We start from the raw sequence: 18,446 nt of genomic DNA on the forward strand, positions 1-18,446 counted from the left end.
ACCCGGCCCCGGCAGCCCGGCCTCCTCGCCCGGAGCTCCACGAGCCCGACGGCCGGTGCAGCGCTGCTCGCCGGGCTCTGGGCACCCGGCCGGCGCTGGCTCGGGCCGCCCGCACCCTGAATGGGAAGGCGAGGCACGAGGTGGCACCGGGCGAGCTAACGGCCCGGTCAGCGAGGCCGGGTCAGTGAGGCCGGCGGCGGCGTGTCCCGGCTGGGCAGCACTGTGTCCCGGCTGGGCAGCGCTGACCGCGTGCAGATTTAAACGAGATTCATTGAAAGTCAGCCACAGAGCTGGGCGCCGGCGGCGCGCACCTGACAGCACCGCGACTGAGGCTGAGGCGGGAGGACCGCCAGGGCGAGGCCAGCCCCAGCAACGTAGCAAGACCCTGTCGCAAATAAAATACAAGGGGCTACGGTGTAGCTCGGGGTAGAGCGCCCCGGGTTCAACCCCAGTGTCCAGAAACCCCCCGGGGACTGCACCCCAGTGGCCTTAACAGAGGGCAGGTTCACTGGACCGGCCTCCTTGGAACCCGCTCCTTCTTAGCTTTCTTCAACCATTTCTTCATCTTAAACAGTTGCTTTTAAGCCCAAACCAACTACCAAAAACCCCACAAGCAAACTAGTTTTACCAAAGGACTTACACTGAGGGGGGACTCGGGAGGGTCGTGCACTGCGGGCGTAGGTCCATCCCAACAAAGGGGCTCACAGTATCGTCCTATGACTTCTTTGCCTTTCAGGCTTGAAAAATAAATGAGATATTTGGGGTCATTTTGACCTCTCAAAATCAGTATTAAATGTTCTAAATTTTACTTTCTGTTCTGAATTTTATTCTATTTATTTTCAATAAAAACTCCAAAGTTTCTGTGGAAAATTAAAGTTCTTCAACATTTTGCCCATTTTCTAGCATTAATTTGATTCCCCTTTCTAGACAATATGCTAATGTTATTTCTAATAGAACAATTTTTGAAGCTGATGGCTTGTGAAATTAAAAGCCAGCTGACAAGATATGAGGCTGTGTCTTCTTCACATTTCGCTGTACAGTGGCATATAGTAGTTGCCAAATCAACCATTTAGTGCAGAACTCATGATTTATTCTTCTCATGGTAGTAATTAAACTTTTTTCTTTTTTCAAGCAAATTCAAAAGGGCTGATTTTAAGGAATGAGATCAATTAGGGAGTGTGCTACAATAAATGTTTCTTTTGAAATATTTTTGCATTACATTTTTGGGAAAGAAATTCTGAACCAATATTATATCATTTTAAATTAATGTATTTGAGGCCATCAAGTTTATATTTAAATTCAGCTTATATTTAAATGCAGATTAAAGTAGGCGAATATAAGTAGATAAAAATATACTTGTAAGTTATATCATTAATGAAAAAGGAAGAGATTACTTCAGTTGGTAATTTGAGAAATGAAATTACAAGCAAATGAAATAGTAACTATTGTAAATTCTATTGTTTTAATGCAGTATTGATAGGAGATTTAGCAGAAGAGATCATTACCGACATGGATTTCCAAGTCTTAAAAAACAACCAATGATCTGGAGGCTGAGGCAGGAGGATCATGGGCTCAAAGCCAGCCACAGCAAAATCGCAGCACTAAGCAACTCAATGAGACCCTGTCTCTAAATAAAATAGAAAATAGGGCTGGGGATGTGGCTCAGTGGTCAAGTGATCCTGAGTTCAATCCCTTATACCCCCCCCCAAAAAAAGACAATCAATGAAACAAAAAGTTACTTTAGTACTAATAGAGCACACGTTACACATTGAAAAGCATACTTTACAATTAAAATTGAATCACTGTGTTTACTGTTTCAGTGCTGAGGTTCTCGCATCTATAGAAAACATTATGCAAGACATAATCACAAGCTTGGCAAGAAATGAAGCGCCTGCCTTCACAATAGACAACAGATCCAGCTGGGAAAATATAAAGTGGGCATTTTGCAGTTTTATTTTTAAATGTATCGGTGTCATTCTTTCAATGTATTTGATTTAGAATTCTAGTTATTTTTCATTCTTTTATTGCCTTTACCCAGCCAAAAAAATGGGAATACATATCATACAGGTAGGTTGCAAAAGCTATAAGTAGGTGTGAAAGATAAGGAAAAGAGGGGCTGGGGTTGTGGCTCAGTGGTAGAGTGCTCACCTAGCATGCATGAGAAACTGGGTTCGATCCTCAGCACCACATAAATGTAAAAGATAGTGTGTCCACCTAAGACTTAAGAATAAGTATTTTTTTAAAAAGATAAGGCAAAGAAAAATAAGGTTAGGGGAAAAAAAGGCACCAAAAGAGGTTAGAATTTCAAATGCTGGGACCTTGCTGGAAATAGGCATCAGGCTTGGATCTAAGCTTCCCAGCAAGTGGGGAGGGGATACTGTGGGTATGGTTCTCATCCGCACTGCAAAAGCAAACCCTTACTCAGAGCAGCCACCAGTCCTGAGCTCAGGCTGAAGTCAAGTGTCCTGAACGTGGAGCCCATTGACCAGGCTGCCTCCTGGTGATCTACTGCTGAGTCCAAGGGCTCCGTCTGAGTTAGCACCAAGTGATAGAGTGTTTTTCTTTTTCACAGCCTGTAAAATCTTCTCTATTGAATAAGGAAAAGCAGTACAAGAACGGTTCTCACATCTGAGTTACAGAAACAGAACAAAGGGAAATTTGAAACTGCTTAGTTACTATGGCCATTATAATTGATGTAGACTGTATTCTTTTTTTAGAGAGAGAGAATTTTAATATTTATTTATTTATTTTTTAAGTGGACACAACATCTTTATTTGTATGTGGTGCTGAGGATCGAACCCAGGCTGCATGCATGCCAGGCGAGCATGCTACCGCCTGAGCCACATCCCCAGCCCTAGACTGTATTATTTTGAATCATAGTTTACATAATATTTGGAAAGATGGATCTTATCTGGCTTCAAAGAAGATGACATCTGGTGTCTTTGCTTGGTGCCTTCTGCCACCTTTGGGAGAGGCTTGGTGGTTCCATTTAACAATCTAAGACAGATGTTATTTTATGTAATGTCGCTTTGTGGGCAAATTAGAAATAAAATATTTCAAAACTTATTGAGTCAAATTATTCAATGAATAAATTATTAAAATGAGTAAAATTCTAGTAAAATTGTGAAATACTTGAAAACATTTTACGTATACTTAATGTCTTCCCAAGAAAGAAGTGTACACACACACTCCACAGTAAAAGGTATTTATTTAAAACACTTTATCTTATTGCTGTATGTCACAAAGCTAATTACCTAATTACCACCTGGACTGATCTAAGCTCACAAACCAGGTCTATAAAATTTTAGTGCTTGTGTCAAGAAGAAATGTGGGGTTTAAATGATGTTCTCAGAAGAGAACATTAAATGTGTATTGTTGGGGGCGGGGATTGTGGCTCAGTGGTAGAGGGCTTGCCTAGCACACATGAGGCACTGGGTTCAATTCTCAGCACCACATTAAAAATAATAGAAAATGAATAAAATAAAGTTAAAAATGTGTATTGCTTGGTGTTAAGAAGTTAAGTAATTTTCATTTTATTCCTTTGCTTTAAACAAAATTACAGGTTTGAAGATTCTGTTGGTCTTCAGATGGTGGCTCACTGTACCACAAGAAAAATCAAAAGCAATTCTCTAAAATCCGTTAAAAAATTTGGTAAATTGATTTTTCTTAGCTTTGAGTGATGAATAAATAAATTTGGTTATTTTCTAGATTTTTGTTGTTGCTAGTTAAGGGAATTTACTTGGTTTATGATTCAAGATAAATATATTCTCTCTGTTTTGCGTCCTCAGAGCAATTAATTTTATCTAATTTTTCAGGCAACTATTTTATACTTAATTCTTTATTTCAGAAAGATAATTTTTTAAATGTTAGGAATGGTAATTGTGGACAATTAAGATTCTTGATAGCAGTGTCTTTAGAATCAGTAAGATAAATGGCAAGCAAATTGTTTATTGCATTTTATCTTCCAGCTCTAATCCTTAAAATATTGTCCATGATTTATAAATTAGTACAGAGCAACACTTATGCAACTAAAAGGTAAGTATATTGTTCTGGTAAAGTATTTTTTAAATGCAACATGAGATTTAGTTGGATCAACTTTATTATCTCTTTTGAGGAGTCATATAAGACTACCTTCTGGGGAAGAAATTACTTTCTTTATATGTTGTGTTTCATTCCGTTAAAGTTTTCACAGATAGCACTCCAATATTTGTCATATTCCAAAAGTACATGGTTAATTAGAAATGTGTGTTTTAAACTTTCATAGAGACATCTATTATACTGACAGCCAGCTCTTTGGTACTCAGACTGTCGTGGACGACATTATCAATGACATTTCCTGTATGCTCAGAGTGCCAAGGAGGAGTCTGCACATAGTAAGTGGTACTTGGCACAAAACTTTTCATCTTTTTTCTGTTTTACATATCTATTTGAAATAGTAAACCCATTATATAACATAAACATGATACTTAAAGAAAAACAATATTTTACAAGTTAAAAGAATGACGCTGTTTTACAGTTTTGCAAACAAAACCTTCCATTTTAAAATAAGATATTTGTATAAAAATTACAATAAAAGTAATATTTGCCTTATTTTGATATCATTTGATATTATATTTTTCTCATAAATTTAATCATCCTTTTAGATGAATGGATTAAAACAGGTAAATTATAAAAAAATTTTAATTCCTAAATACCTTTACACATTTTCTCCATATCTAAATTTCATCTGAGGTAAAATACAAATAATTTAGAAAGTAACATGAAGAATGCTTAGCAGCATGAAATATCATAGTGGAAAAGTTTTCAAATACATCTATTATCTTTCAGTTATCAACATCCAAAGGGCTAATTGCAGGCAATTTAAGATACATTGAAGAAGATGGCACCAAAGTGCATTGTTCCTGTGGCGCAACAGTAAGCATCCTTAAGGCTTCACATGCTTTAACTACCTTTCAGGTCACTCAATTTTGAGATGTATCTTATTTCTAGCTCTGTTGAATAATTTGGAGCTTAAGATTTTTAAATAAAAAAGGATGGAAGGATGAGTTAGGTACATGCTTTATGGAGTTGTGTAACACATAATTATATGCCAATTGTCATATTGAAATAAACATATGTATATATTCTCCTTAAAAATGTACTGTTAAGCTGGACATCCTAGTGGCTCCGGAGGCTGAGGCAGGAGGATCACAAGTTCAAAGTCAGCCTCAGTAATTTAGCAAGGCCCTAAGCAATTTAGCATGACCTGCCTCAAAATAAAATTTAAAAAGGTCTGGGATGCAGCTCAGTGGTTAAGCACCTCTGGGTCCAATCCCCAATACCAGAGAGAGAGAGAGAGAGAGAGAGAGAGAGAGAGAGAGAGAAACATAATATGACATTGCAGGTAGAGTGTGGCTTACCCATTTTAGTAAAGTTATTTACATAATTTCCATAAAAAATTACTGGTTCTGAAACTAATAAGTTTAACACTAAACCTTTTGCTGGGCTCTGGTACATAGAAAACATGCAGTACCGAACCAGCACAGCAGTTTGGATGGGTGACCAATTAGGACAGTGGAAAGATGATGGCCATGAGACCCACATCAGGACATTTAATTTCCTCAGTCTCCGCTTGAAGTCACATATCTACAATGCTTCCCAGAAGTTCTCCCTGCTGTGAAGTATTGTAGCTTATGTGTCTGTTTTCTTATTGAGGGATTTATCTGTTTCTTACTGTTTCCTCACTGAGCAATAAGACTCTTGTGACTGGTAGTCAAAGAAAATGAAAATATAGGATTTTTGTAATAAATTGTGTCATTTTTCTTTATTTTCCATTTAAAATAAAACTTGTCTTTTATTTTTACTTAGGCTGTTGCTGTGCCATCTAATATTCAAGGAATTCGGAGTATCCTTTAAGTGGGAAAGCTACTTAAACTTCTGGAATGTTCATTCATTCCTTTGATAAACCAAGCCTTCATAATATTTAACAACAAAGTTAGACCCTGTAGCCATCAAGATGAACACACACAGTCCCTGATTTAGTACTGTTTTAGAAGCTCACCATTATGTGAGAGAGACATATCTAAATACATGGGAAGATAGGTTTATATATTTAAAGGTAAAAATCAAAATATTCTTTCTACAACTGTTTTTTAAAATTTTTTTATTAGTTGCTCAAAACATTACAATGATCTTGACATATCATACATTTGATTCAAATGGGGTATGAATTCTTATTTTTTCACATGTACATATTGCAGTATCACATTGGTTTTACAGGCCTCTACAGCTGTGTTTTAATTGATCCATATGGTACCATAAGATAGTTGATTAAATTGAAATACTGTCATCTTCAATTTATCAGCCTTAATTTCACAGATTTAATTACAGATGCAAAATTTCTGTTAATTGTAGAAAAAGATGCAACATTTCAGCGGCTCCTAGATGATGACTTTTGCAACAAAATGTCTCCATGCATCATGGTCACGGTATAGTACCTACCTTTACTTCACTCCAGGACTGTGGTGACTGGTGAGGGATTCCTAACATTATCTGTGCAATTTGGGCCACATTCTATTTTCAGTACAATGCATTGTTTGGGGTCATAGAACAGGAATGTCTACAGTGTGTATTTAAACCTGAACCTAACCTGGAAGTGATGCTCCTGACCTGTTCATACCCATGATCTTGCAACACCAGGGTGAGCCTGCTGGACCCTCAGCCACCCTTGCACCAGTCTCACAGTGGCTGTCTGTCTGTCTCATGTCAGTACTGGGGCCTGGAGAAGGGATGAATGAACTGGGCTGTTCTTTTTTTCCTCACACACATTTGTATACCATTAATTTCATGAATTTAGTCAAAAAGAGCTTGCTATTTTTAAACATCTCTGTGCTAAGAACACAGAAGCATATTTTATGATTCCCATGGGTGAGATAATATGCTGGGAACTATGGCATTGTTTAGCAAAAGGTGTTTGCTAGTCCATGCTGCCCTAACAGAATACCACAGACCAAGCGGCTTAAACAACAAACCTTTGTTTCTCACGGTTCTGGAGGCTGGGGAGCCAGATCTGGAGTTTGGCGAGGGCCTTCTTTCTGATTCACTGGTCAGTCATCTTCTCAACAAGTCAAGAGGACCCTTCTAGGCTCCGTTTCACAAGGGCATTATTCACATTCAGCCCATGGGAGCTCCATTCTCATGACCTAGTCAGTTCCCAAAGGTCCCACTTCCTAGAACCATTGCACTGAAGGCAGGGGAGACAGGTAGTAAGCATCCTGCTATAGGTAATGTGAGCAGAATCCATAAAACTGGAGTGATTTGATGAAAACTGCTGCAGTAGGAAGGGAGGAGGTAGAAGTGAAGCTGGGCTTTGCACAGGTGGAGTGACTGCAGGGGAAGAGACAGGATCATGTTCTGCTCCTTTATAAGCTCTTTTCCCAGCTTCTGCTTTTATAGATCTGTGTAAAATCCTAGTTCTTTGAAGAAGAAAAGAAAGCTCTTCTACTTAAAATTCTTCTGGCTTATTGGATTAACAGTAAGTATGGTGTTTGTGAGGTATGTTTGTGGGAGCAGTGAGGAGAGCTGCCCTGGAGAGGAAAGCAGGACTTTGGGCAGCTGGGCAGAGTCCTGAAGGCCTGGACAGGCCCAAGGAGGCATCCTGATTTAGTGCAGAAATAACAGGCCTCAAAAAGTTTTTGAACTGGCCAGGAGGGAAGTGACAGGATTAGTGTGATAACGCATCTGTTAGATAGAGATGACAGGAGTCAGGGAGCTATCAGGAGGCTGAGTTATCTCATGTGAGGATGAAAGGGGCAGGACAACCGGGAAACGACTGGATCAGAGGACATTTCAAGGGACTTGGTGACCACTGGATGTGATGAGCCAGTCAAAATCACAAGGATAGCTACAAGACAAGAGGCAGGAACACCCAGCTGCTCTTCATGAGAGATCTTGATGTGATTTTAGAAATAAAAACTTGGGGTGACAGTTGAAACTCTTGGTGGCATCTGCCTAGTTTGAAGTTAAGGGACAAGAGTGAAGATGGAAAGTACAGACTGAGAGCTCATAAGCAATAGGCCATGTTATGGAGCCTGAGATGGACAGTCTCTCGTGGGTTGTCCTACACCTCATTCTTTGGCTTAGTCCTCTTCTTTCAGTTCTCAATGCTGAGAGGCCATGTTTGTCTAGCTGTAGACAAGCCACTCCAGACAGAGAAAGCTGCAGTGGCTCTGCTCAGCCCTGGTGTTTGGAGATGCACATCAAGCAAGGCTCTTGTCCCATTGGGTTGAGGAGAGGCATAAGAGTGCTTATAAAGAACACAGGTGCAGGGAGGGGAGCCTCACCCAGAATCCACCGTTTTTGCTCTCTGCATGCAGCCCACCAGTCCTGCTGAAATACACATGCATGCGGCCCCACCCTGGTGCCACTGGTGTCTACTGATGACTGCCATTATGCCCACAAGAAGCTGGCCGGTAGAGCTGGGATAGAGGGTCAGGCTAGGAAGAACCACTTAGACCAGATACTATTGGACTCCTCTACTACGTCCATGTGCTATCTTTTCCCCAAGGAAAAAAATGAAAAATGCACTACCCTTCACTAAGTGGTGTGACCCACCAGGAACACTTCACCTAATAAGAGTTCTCATGCATTGCCATTGTCACATATCAACTTGTAAAGACTTTGAACAACTCTGCGAGATCTGTAGTCATTACCTCTGCTTTAATAACAGGAGTTACAGTGCAGGGAGTAACAGGCCTGTGGCTGCTCAGAACTAGGGCTGGAATCAACTAGCTCTGTGTGGCGATAATGCCAGAACTCCTGGGCAGGCATGTTTACTGTGACCTTACAGATAGAGCTAGAGCATTAATATTGACGGGTAGGGAGCAAATTCAAACTCAGCTCTCTGCTGCAAGTCCATTTGTCATGGGAAGGTAGGCCCTGCTTCCTCCTCTGCCCCATTTCATTTGGATTTCTGCTTTTCTCCTCCATTATTGTAATGCTCTTTAAATTACTTTTCTACATTATTGTTTAAATGACTTCATATTATTCCAGCATGCAGGGTTTATTAAACCCCAAAATTAAACCAGGCACTCTTCTAAAGATTTTATATTGTAAAATAATTTCATTTATATAATAACCTTTTAAGAGATTACAGAGTCCTAAACTACAGGGAGGTTTCCATACTCATTCACCTTTGTGCCACTGGGAAGAGCAGAGCCACCAGATTGACTGACTCCGGAGCTGGTTTCCTGGTGCTGCCCTGTCCATGTCCCTGCTGATAGATTTGTGGGATAGTTTTTTTTTTTTTTTTCGTTTTTGCCATTTTAAGTATTACCACAGTGGGCATCTTTAAGTGTGTAGGGTTTGTATTACTTTTGTTTCTGCTAAAATATTTCCTAGGGCTGGTATAATTGAGGCAAAGATATGAATGTACATGGGCTCCTTCACCCTGCACATATTGGACATTTGTTCACTGTGAACACCAGTCTTCTCCCATCTGAATTTCAAGGTGGGAGATCTCCTTTTTAAATTACTAACCAAATAAGGGTGTAGTTGTACCCATTCATCTTACTGGAATTAAAATACCTAATACCTATCTTGCTTTTAGGGAAAGGGTGTACCTGATCTGAACACAAGGCTTTTAGTCAAGAAGCTGTGGGACTCCTTTCACATTCCTGTTTTCACGCTAGTAGATGCTGATCCACATGGTAAGTTATCCTTGGACTATTTGGAACAACAATCATAATTAGTCATATTTGTAGTTGTGTTTTCCTGCTTTTAGAATACTTTCATCAAAATATTTTAAAAATATGGTTAAAGTGAAAGAATGTAATCATTTAAGGCAATTTATATGACATATGAGATGGAGAACCACAAGTTTATTATTGGTAGTGTCCACAAAACTAAAAATTGCAGATGTTAGATAAAATCTGAGTGCAAATTATTTAACCTGTATTATATAAGACTAATTTTAAAGTTAACTTTTTTTTTAACAGGCATAGAAATAATGTGCATCTATAAGTATGGGTCTAGGGTGAGTATAGAAAAGTAGTTTTCCTTTCTCCACTATTTAGACATTTTACATTCATTGGGATGATGTGCTTACTTATCACCCCTAGTATGCAAAAGACTTCCAGAATGGACTCAGGAACTAGCGTCCCATTCCAGGATCTTCTGCTGTTCAGTGGCTGGGAGTCCAGCCTCCAGCATGACCAGTACACACAGGGAATAGATGAGCTGTGGGCAAAAACCATTATCATCCTGCACCTTCCAGCCTACTAAAGTACCTGCAAGGTCCCAGGGTAACAATAGTGTCTGATCACCAAACATACTCTAATCTTACATCTTGAATTTTGACTTTGGGATCCCTTTTCTTCCACTATAAGGAGGAAGGAAAACACCACCAAATTTCACCACTAGTCTGCAACAACCATACATCAGGGCTTCTCCAAATGTGTCTCTAGCTATCAGCATCCACATCACCTGGAAATTTGCAACTCTCAGTCCCCATCCAAACCTACTGAACCTGCACCTCCATGTGATTCTGATGCCTGGTTAAATTTACTACAGATAAAAAGGACGGCAGAGCAGGTGGAGAGACGGAATCACAGTAATAAATGCAGATCAGAGAGGTTAATTTGTAGTTTGCTCCATAAAAAAATAATACAGAAATAATACAGAGCATTTCGGTGCTTTTCCTTAGAAAATGATTTGTCTATGAAAACCAGTATGCTAGTTTTCTGCAAGCTAGCCTCATCTAACATATTTTTGCTCTTTGTTTCAGTCCATGTCTTTTGAAGCCCACAACCTCACAGTTCCAGCTATGAGATGGCTTGGTTTACTCCCTTCTGATATTAAAAGGTTATTCAGTATAGCAGAAATAGGACATTTAAAGTGATTTATTGTGATCAATAACAATAGCCTGAAAGTCACTGTAAGGAAAAGCTCTTAATGTTGTTTTTAATTTATATTGTTCACTATGATTCAAGATTACCAATTATGAATTTAATTCATCAGTGTTTCTACTCTAGTACTAAAATACTTAATGAATAAGTTTAGTTAATTATAACACTTGCAGCTAGCTACAAATTTTTATTTTATGGTTAAAACATTTTATATTTTTTTGTACTTAGAGTATAATACATGGATTCTAATTAAATGGTAATCATTGACAACATCATTTGCCATATGAATCAATTTTTTTATCATACATTTAAATTTTTAACTTCATAAAAAATCTCATTTGGGGATGATTTAAAGTTTGGGAACCTCAAGTGGGGCACATTTAATATATATTGTTCATTATAGAAAAAAATTAATAAATAACAAGATAAAAAATCACCTACAGTTAAACAGCTGTGCTTTTGTAGATTTTCTGTGCACAACCATACTTTTTCACAAAGATGTGATCATACTGTACTGTTATTTTGTGTTTTTCATACAGCACAATGTGATCACTTTTCCCTACCAATACATTTCTCTTTATGACCTCATTTTAATGTGTCCTACTACAAGTTCCAATTCTGGATATTCTGATGTTTGTGTGGCCAGTCCCTCATAGCTAGACACTTAAGTGGTTTCCAAATCTCTGATAGTGTGTTGATGGGTTCCTTAAACTAAACCTTTACCAGCATCTTTAAAGAAACCCTGAGGCAGAATTCCCAGAAGAATTGGTGGCTAAAAGATTTTACACATTTTAAGACTTCTTTTTTTTTTTTTTTTGTACTAGAGATTGAACCCAAGGGCTCTTAATCACTGAGCAACATCCCCAGCCCTTTTTATTTTTTATTTAGAGACAGGGTCTTGCTAAGTTACTAAGGCTGGCTTTGAACTCTGGACTCTCCTGCCTCAGCCTCCCAAGCTGTTGGAATTACAGGTGTGTGTCACTGCACCCGGCTGGATGGGTTGTTTTATTCTCTCTGCAGAACAAGAGCCAGTATATCTCTCCAGCATAAGATAGTAACACTTTTTTCCTTTCTGCTAATGGGATAAATTTTGAAATGTTTCTTATTGTTTTAATTTGCCAGTGAAAATTAATTTAACATGCTTATTGGATTTCTTTAAGCAGTGCACCCCTTGATTACAGGTGCTTGTTTCCTAAATTGGGAGTATGAACAGTTTTGGGGTAGACACTTATTACAAAATGAGAGAATGACAGGAAACCTTTCTCTTTTTTTTAACATTTACATCCAGTGAATTAAAGTTTTGTTCAATTTGATGTTATGTGTCATGACCACAATGCCTTGGAGGTGATCTATTTGTATGAAGGCCATTTCTAACACTAATTCAGGACACATGATCTGCTCATTTTTAAGTTAGAGGGCCTAGGGAAACTCTAGCTGCATCTTATAAATTCCACAAGTGTCCTCAGAACCACCCCAAATACATATACAAAGGAGCTATGCAAACACACTGTAAGGGAAATGCTCTAGGCCTCTCTCAAATTGTCACCCCTACCCAGAACCTGCCACTGGCAAATGGTCATAATTATGGGGATATAGAAAAAGACTGAAACCAGAGATCCCTTGAGAAATCTAGAATTTGTGACTTCAAAAAGTAGATTACACCCTAAATCTCAGACCTCTCATGTTCTATTTTTAAACACATACCAAGATAAAATTACATTCTTCTTTTTTCAAAGTTAAAACTAGATAGGTGAGTGTGTGTGCGCACACACATGAATGGGAAGCACTACACAAACAATGTCCTCAATGAATCACAAACAAGTAAGCACCTGTTGGAACCTAATGTCCCTCAGTGAAATGCAGCTTCTAGCCACCCCCAGTGGAACTCTCGGCTCTGAATTCAATGCTCTGGGATGCTTAACCACACCTTGTTCAACTGCCCTAGTATCACATACACAGTGCCAGTGCTGGGGGCATGTGCTTAATAACAAAAGTGTGTCTTCCTGTCATCATCCTGTGATGAGAAGAAAGTAAAATGCTTAGGATTTATTTACTGTAGAAACAGACTTCCACTACCTGCTTGAAAACTTGCTGATCTAGGATTCGACAGGGTTGTATTGATTTTCTTATCTGTCATTTCTGAGTTTTTTGAAATAGTACAGTAAATACAAGCAAAACATATGTGTGATGGGAACAGGCTTTTTTTTACTGATTTTTTTGCATTTATTTTTTACCAGGCTGAATGTACCTAGAGATAGTTTGATCCCACTGACAAAACGGGATCAAGGGAAACTTGACAGCATCCTCAAGAGACCTTATATTACTTGCCAACCATTTTGGAGAAGAGAAGTATATGGTGTTTCTTTTTGAATTCAAGTGTTGTATAAAGTTTAACTGCCTTTTGCTTTAATGGTGGCTGTTCACATAATATTTTGAAAACATACTTGTAACTTTATATAACCAACAACTAATGTTATTGTGGTTTAGCAGTAAATAGTTGTTGAAATGGAATCATGTGAAGGCTAATAGATGAGGTCAGCCAGATGCAGCTGGTCTATTTTTACCCTTATCATGGTTATTTATCCTTTGTTGATGGCCCTATCAAAGTTTATGAGATTAAAAAAAATGAAAAAAGAAATCATGAATGGTCCCAGACCATGCCTGATTACTGCAGCATCTGTACCAGGTATTCTCTCCTCTGATGGTTTCTCCTGTAGCAGCTCAGGATATCCTGGCTGATCCTGAAAACTATTGTTGTGATTGTGAATAATAAAAAAAAAAAGTCAAGGCTGATTAGTTTGTTGAATTAACAGAACTGCAGCAAAGAACTCTGATTTTGTGATATTTTACCTCTTATTGGCAGATGGAAATAATGGCAGAATCTAAAATGAAGGCAGAAATCCAAGCTTTAACTTCCCTGTCGTCAGATTACCTTTCCAGAGTGTACTTACCCAACAAGTTAAAATTTGGAGGATGGATATAAAAGCACACGTGGAGGATGGAAGAATCTGTTTTCCAGAGGCCCTTCATTAGTTTAACTGGCAAACACTGTTGTGGGAAGAATATGTATTTGTAGTTCCGTAAAGGTAAAGGCAAATAATTTCCATTAATTATATGTTTTGTCAAAATAAGTGCTATATTCTAATTTTCTCTAAAAGATTTTATGTAGGGCTGTGGTTGTGGCTTGGTGGTAGAGTGCTTGCCTACATGTGTGAGGCACTGGGTTCAATTCTCAGCACCACATATAAACAAATAAAAGTCCATCAATAACTAATAAAAATTTTAAAAATAAAAGATTTTATGTAGACTGATTTTTATCCTATCTTCTAAATTGTAAAAGAATATGATTTTGACTTTTAAATTTTATTTGGAAAAAATGTTTTATTTGAATAAAAGTCTGAAATATTTGTCTTCTAAATATAACTAATGTAAGACATGAGATTTTATTAGTAACAAAAATAACAACAGTCAATATGAAACGTTGCAAAGAAATTATAGCATCTGGTAGTTTCTTTCTACATTCTCTTTTGCCTTCAAGAATTATTTTACTTGTAAATTAATTTACTCTTTTGTCCTCAAGAATTAATTTACTTGTAAAACTAGTAATATTTACCATGAAATAATACTTGGATTGATGTAGTCCTCCATGCTTTGCTTTACTTTGTTTGGGACCTACTTTTTTATCGACTGTATTATTAGAAAATTTTTCCCCAGGGGTTGTTCATTATTGCTCCAATTCAAGTCCATTATTCTTTAGTCTAGATCTATAGAACAAAGAACTTCTTCAGTTTTAAGATTCACAGAAGCTTCAAATTTTAATACGTGCTTCTCCAACAGTAATAATGTGATCTTTTCCCTTTATAAATTTACCTTAATTTTGATATACATGAGTTTTGTGATTTTATTCTGTACTTTCAGTAGATCATTAGCTGCACCAAACATTGCTAGTGAATTCAAGCAAGAATATGTATTTATATCAGTACATAAATGTTGGGTTGGTTTATAAAGATAAATGGTAATAACAGATAGCATTTCTGAAGTCTTAGATGTGCCAGTCACTGCTCACACATCTCATTTCATTCTCCAAAGAACCCTGTGATTACTCAGCAATTACACCAGGGTTTATAGGTGACAGCACGAAAGATGTTACTTGTCCAAAGCTACAGTCATACTAGGGGACAACAATACCATCCACCTCAAGAGCAGCACCAGGTACAGAATACGCAGGCCAAAGGCAAATTGTAAGTGGGAACCCTTGTTCTAAAGTTAAGAATCTCAAGAAAAGTAGCATAGGGAATTAAACCAAACACAGGACCCTTCTTAGCCAGGGGTCCTGTGTGACTGCACGGGCTATGGGATGGCCTGCCTGAAAAGCTGGAGTAAGGGTTAAGCAAGTAATAACAATTTAAAAATATTTTGCTGGCACTTGGTATGTGCCAGGTATTTTTCTATGTGCTTTGCAAACAATAACTCATTTCATACTTACACCCCTAGGAGCAGGTACTTTTTATTGTCATCCCCATTTACAGATGAGAAAATAAAGGAACGGAGTTTAAGTAACTTTCCTAGGGTCATATAATTAATAAGTAATAGAAGCTGGGCATGGTGGCACATGCCTTGTAATCCCTGCAGCTCGGGAGGCTGAAGCAGGAGGATCGCAAGTTCAAAGCCAGCCTCAGCAAAAAGCGAGGTGCTGAGCATCTAAGAGAACCTGTCTCCAAATAAAACACGAAATAAGGCTGGGGATGTGGCTCAGTGGTAGAGTGCCCTGAGTTCAATCCCCAATACCGCTCCCTGAAAAAACAAAAAAAAAGATTAATAGAGTCTAGACTTAAACATGAGAGTCTGGGTACCACTACCCTGGTACATGTAAAGTGCTTCACATTTGTCCTGGCATGCACCCTCTAGGTGAAGGACTGAGATTCTTATTGTTGTATGCCAAACTAAGGTCCCCCTGAGGACACATTAACAAATATTTTATATTCCCTGGACACCTGAATATCAGACATTTCATTTTGAGAGCATTTCTTGTATGCCCTTAATTTGACTTGCTTGAGAGACTATTAAAAATTTTAGGCATATTATTATAAATTTCAAAGTTTTTCTTTGAATTTATACCATACTTAATCCCTTAACATGTAACAATGTCACTGAATTTTGACAGATTTTATAAAGGAGGAAATTACTAAGTTAGAAATCTATTTAACTCACAAAACATCTGTGTTAGGATACACTGTCAAAAATGGGAGTGACAAACATACAATATTATTATATTGTATATTAAATATACAATATTATTAAAATTTGAAAATGATTTTCAGATATATTTCAGTTCAGATAAGAAATCTACTCACTTTTTAAGTGAGCAGTAACTAGTACAACAAAAAGATGTCCAGTCTTTTTTTTTTCTCAAGGGCTCATAAAGATCCTTGTAAAAAAGAAGCTGTTTGTAATACCCATTTTCTGAGAAATTTAAACGATGTAGGTATCTTTTTAGTGCTATTGAAGAGAACAGGTGCTCTCAAAACTAAGCCATATGTACATGTACACTAAAAGCATCTTCAACGGGATGTTTTTGTAGTAAAATACTGAGCAACTCTCACTTGGTTTGCTAGGTAGACTTGGGTTCACCATTCCCTGGTGTCTGTCCTAAGGTCACAAAAACCCCCAAACAAGCCAAGGTTGCCCTCTGCTGGCAGAAGCTCATTGTTCTCTCATCCTTCCACTATTTTGGGTAGAAATTCCTTTAAAATATTTTCAAGTCATTTTTTTTAAAAGAAACAGAGTGGAACAATCTGTAACACAAAAACAGAGATTGGGGAAAATCACAAGGAATTACATGTTAAGTACTTCTTGACAGGAAACCGCTTTGAATATCCCAATTCCTGGTACAGATAACACTCAGTGTGTACACTTTGCAAACAAGGTGTTTAGAAATCTTAAGCCAAAATATTAGAAGTTTTTAATTAAAATTTCAAAATTATATAATTTAAAATGTAAATAATTTATTCTAAAATTACAAACATACTCAGTTTCTATTAATCTAAAAACAGAGTATAAACTATCATTCATAAATATCCACCTGTGTAAAAACGGCAGAAAAGTTTGCCAATGTGAATGATGACCACAATCAAAATCTAATTTTAATTATTTTGCTTTAAAATTATTTTTGCCTATATAGTCCATGGATACAAATTTTATAGATCTTCCCTTCTAGGGGAAAAGTGAGCCGCCAGCATTTTGTCATCTGTAGTCAGATGTGGGAGCAGGCCGCCAGCTGTCCAGTTCCACCTCTACCCCTGTGGCTGGGAAAACGGCAGTCTAATCTCAGTTTCTGGCACAAATGTGGGCTCTCCGACGGAATCCGCGCGTACACCAAGATCCCACGGATCCCGGGTATGCTTGCCCAGGCCCAGTAGTGAACTCGGCCGAAGGTCCCGTGCTTCTCTGAGTGGGCACAGTGGACACGAGTCCAAAGGACCCACAGCTCCTTCTTAATTCAGCTCAAGGTGGCCCCTCTTTGGAACTGAACTCCTGCACTGGGCCCGGCAGAGCAGACGGACGGAGTCAAAAACGGAGTCACCAAGCTGAAACTTGTCATGTGACCTTTCAGAAAGCAAGCAAACTGAGGTCACGGCCAAGTTTCCTAGACGGCCAGCTTCGGTCGGCATGATAACGAGGCTCCCTCCGCCTGGACGCCCGCCACACCAGCAGCCTGGCCTCAAGCAGTCGGCCGCTTACCGCTCTGCGTCCGCGAGGCTCACCCCACGCCGGCAGCAGGACCCCCACCTAAACCCGCAGTCACCTTGTCTCCCGAAGCCTTGACGTTTCCACCGAGCGTTACCGGTGGCAGGAGCCTTCGCGTGACATCGCACGGGCAACCTAAACAAGAACCTGGACTCCAGGCCCGATTATCCCCCGAGGGCGGAGAGGATCCGCGCAGGGGGCCTCCCCCAGCAAGGTCCTGGACATTAACTGGCAGTAATCAGACCTTTGCTTTTTTTAGACTTTTAATCACGACAAATACGAGAATTAATTCACAAGCCGAGAGTTAACTACCTTCCACTAGCCCGGTCGGCCAATTTACAAAAGCGGTTGCTTGGCAACATGCCGCGCTCCGCCAATTTACCGCCAATTCGCAAACTGCTAGCGTAAGTACTTCCTCTCGACGTCAACGTCGCTTTGGCGCATGAGCCACCGCCCCGGAAGGAGGAGCCGATTTCCTCAGCGCTTTCCGGGAGAAACCGGAAGTGGCTCCGGGACGCATGCGCTGTCTTTCCGCGGTAATTGGGGCTGTTTCTACCACGAACTGGAGGAGACTCGGGCTCCCGGTGTTTCTGTCCAGGCTATCTCGCCAGTGCTCTTCCGCACCAGAGCAGGTCTGCAGGCTCCTCGGGTCCCCCCGCTGCCCGCTCCCGGCTGCTCGCCGCGGCGACTCTCAGGTAGGCCCCGAGCCGTCCGTTGCAGCACCTCGCAGCCCGCGGAGGCCAGAGTCCCCTGAGGGGTGCGCCTGGCTGCAAGGCCGCGGCGCGAGCGGCCTGTTGGCCGAGCTTGGGCAGAGGC

General features: G+C 39.4%; 2 protein-coding genes across 2 annotated transcripts in view; both read left to right on the top strand.

Moving 5' to 3' along the window:
• Spo11 (SPO11 initiator of meiotic double stranded breaks) overlaps positions 1-14,143 on the top strand; it is a 29,071-nt gene extending 14,928 nt beyond the window's left edge. The window contains 12 exon segments of the mRNA XM_048811948.1: positions 16-166; positions 3,563-3,651; positions 3,969-4,052; positions 4,240-4,373; positions 4,828-4,914; positions 5,848-5,884; positions 6,358-6,467; positions 9,587-9,686; positions 9,975-10,012; positions 10,763-10,839; positions 13,121-13,232; positions 13,747-14,143. Coding sequence (XP_048667905.1) covers positions 16-166; positions 3,563-3,651; positions 3,969-4,052; positions 4,240-4,373; positions 4,828-4,914; positions 5,848-5,884; positions 6,358-6,467; positions 9,587-9,686; positions 9,975-10,012; positions 10,763-10,839; positions 13,121-13,232; positions 13,747-13,866 — 1,139 coding nt within the window. The 3' untranslated portion in view covers positions 13,867-14,143.
• A 3,970-nt stretch (positions 14,144-18,113) lies between these two features.
• Positions 18,114-18,446, top strand: part of Rae1 (ribonucleic acid export 1) — an 18,249-nt gene continuing 17,916 nt past the window's right edge. Inside the window, exon 1 of the mRNA XM_015479893.2 lies at positions 18,114-18,325. The gene's annotated coding sequence lies outside the window, so the exon portion shown is untranslated. The remainder of the gene's footprint in view (positions 18,326-18,446) is intronic.

This window comes from Marmota marmota, unplaced genomic scaffold (assembly GCF_001458135.2).
Source record: "Marmota marmota marmota unplaced genomic scaffold, marMar, whole genome shotgun sequence".
Taxonomy (NCBI): domain Eukaryota; kingdom Metazoa; phylum Chordata; class Mammalia; order Rodentia; family Sciuridae; genus Marmota; species Marmota marmota.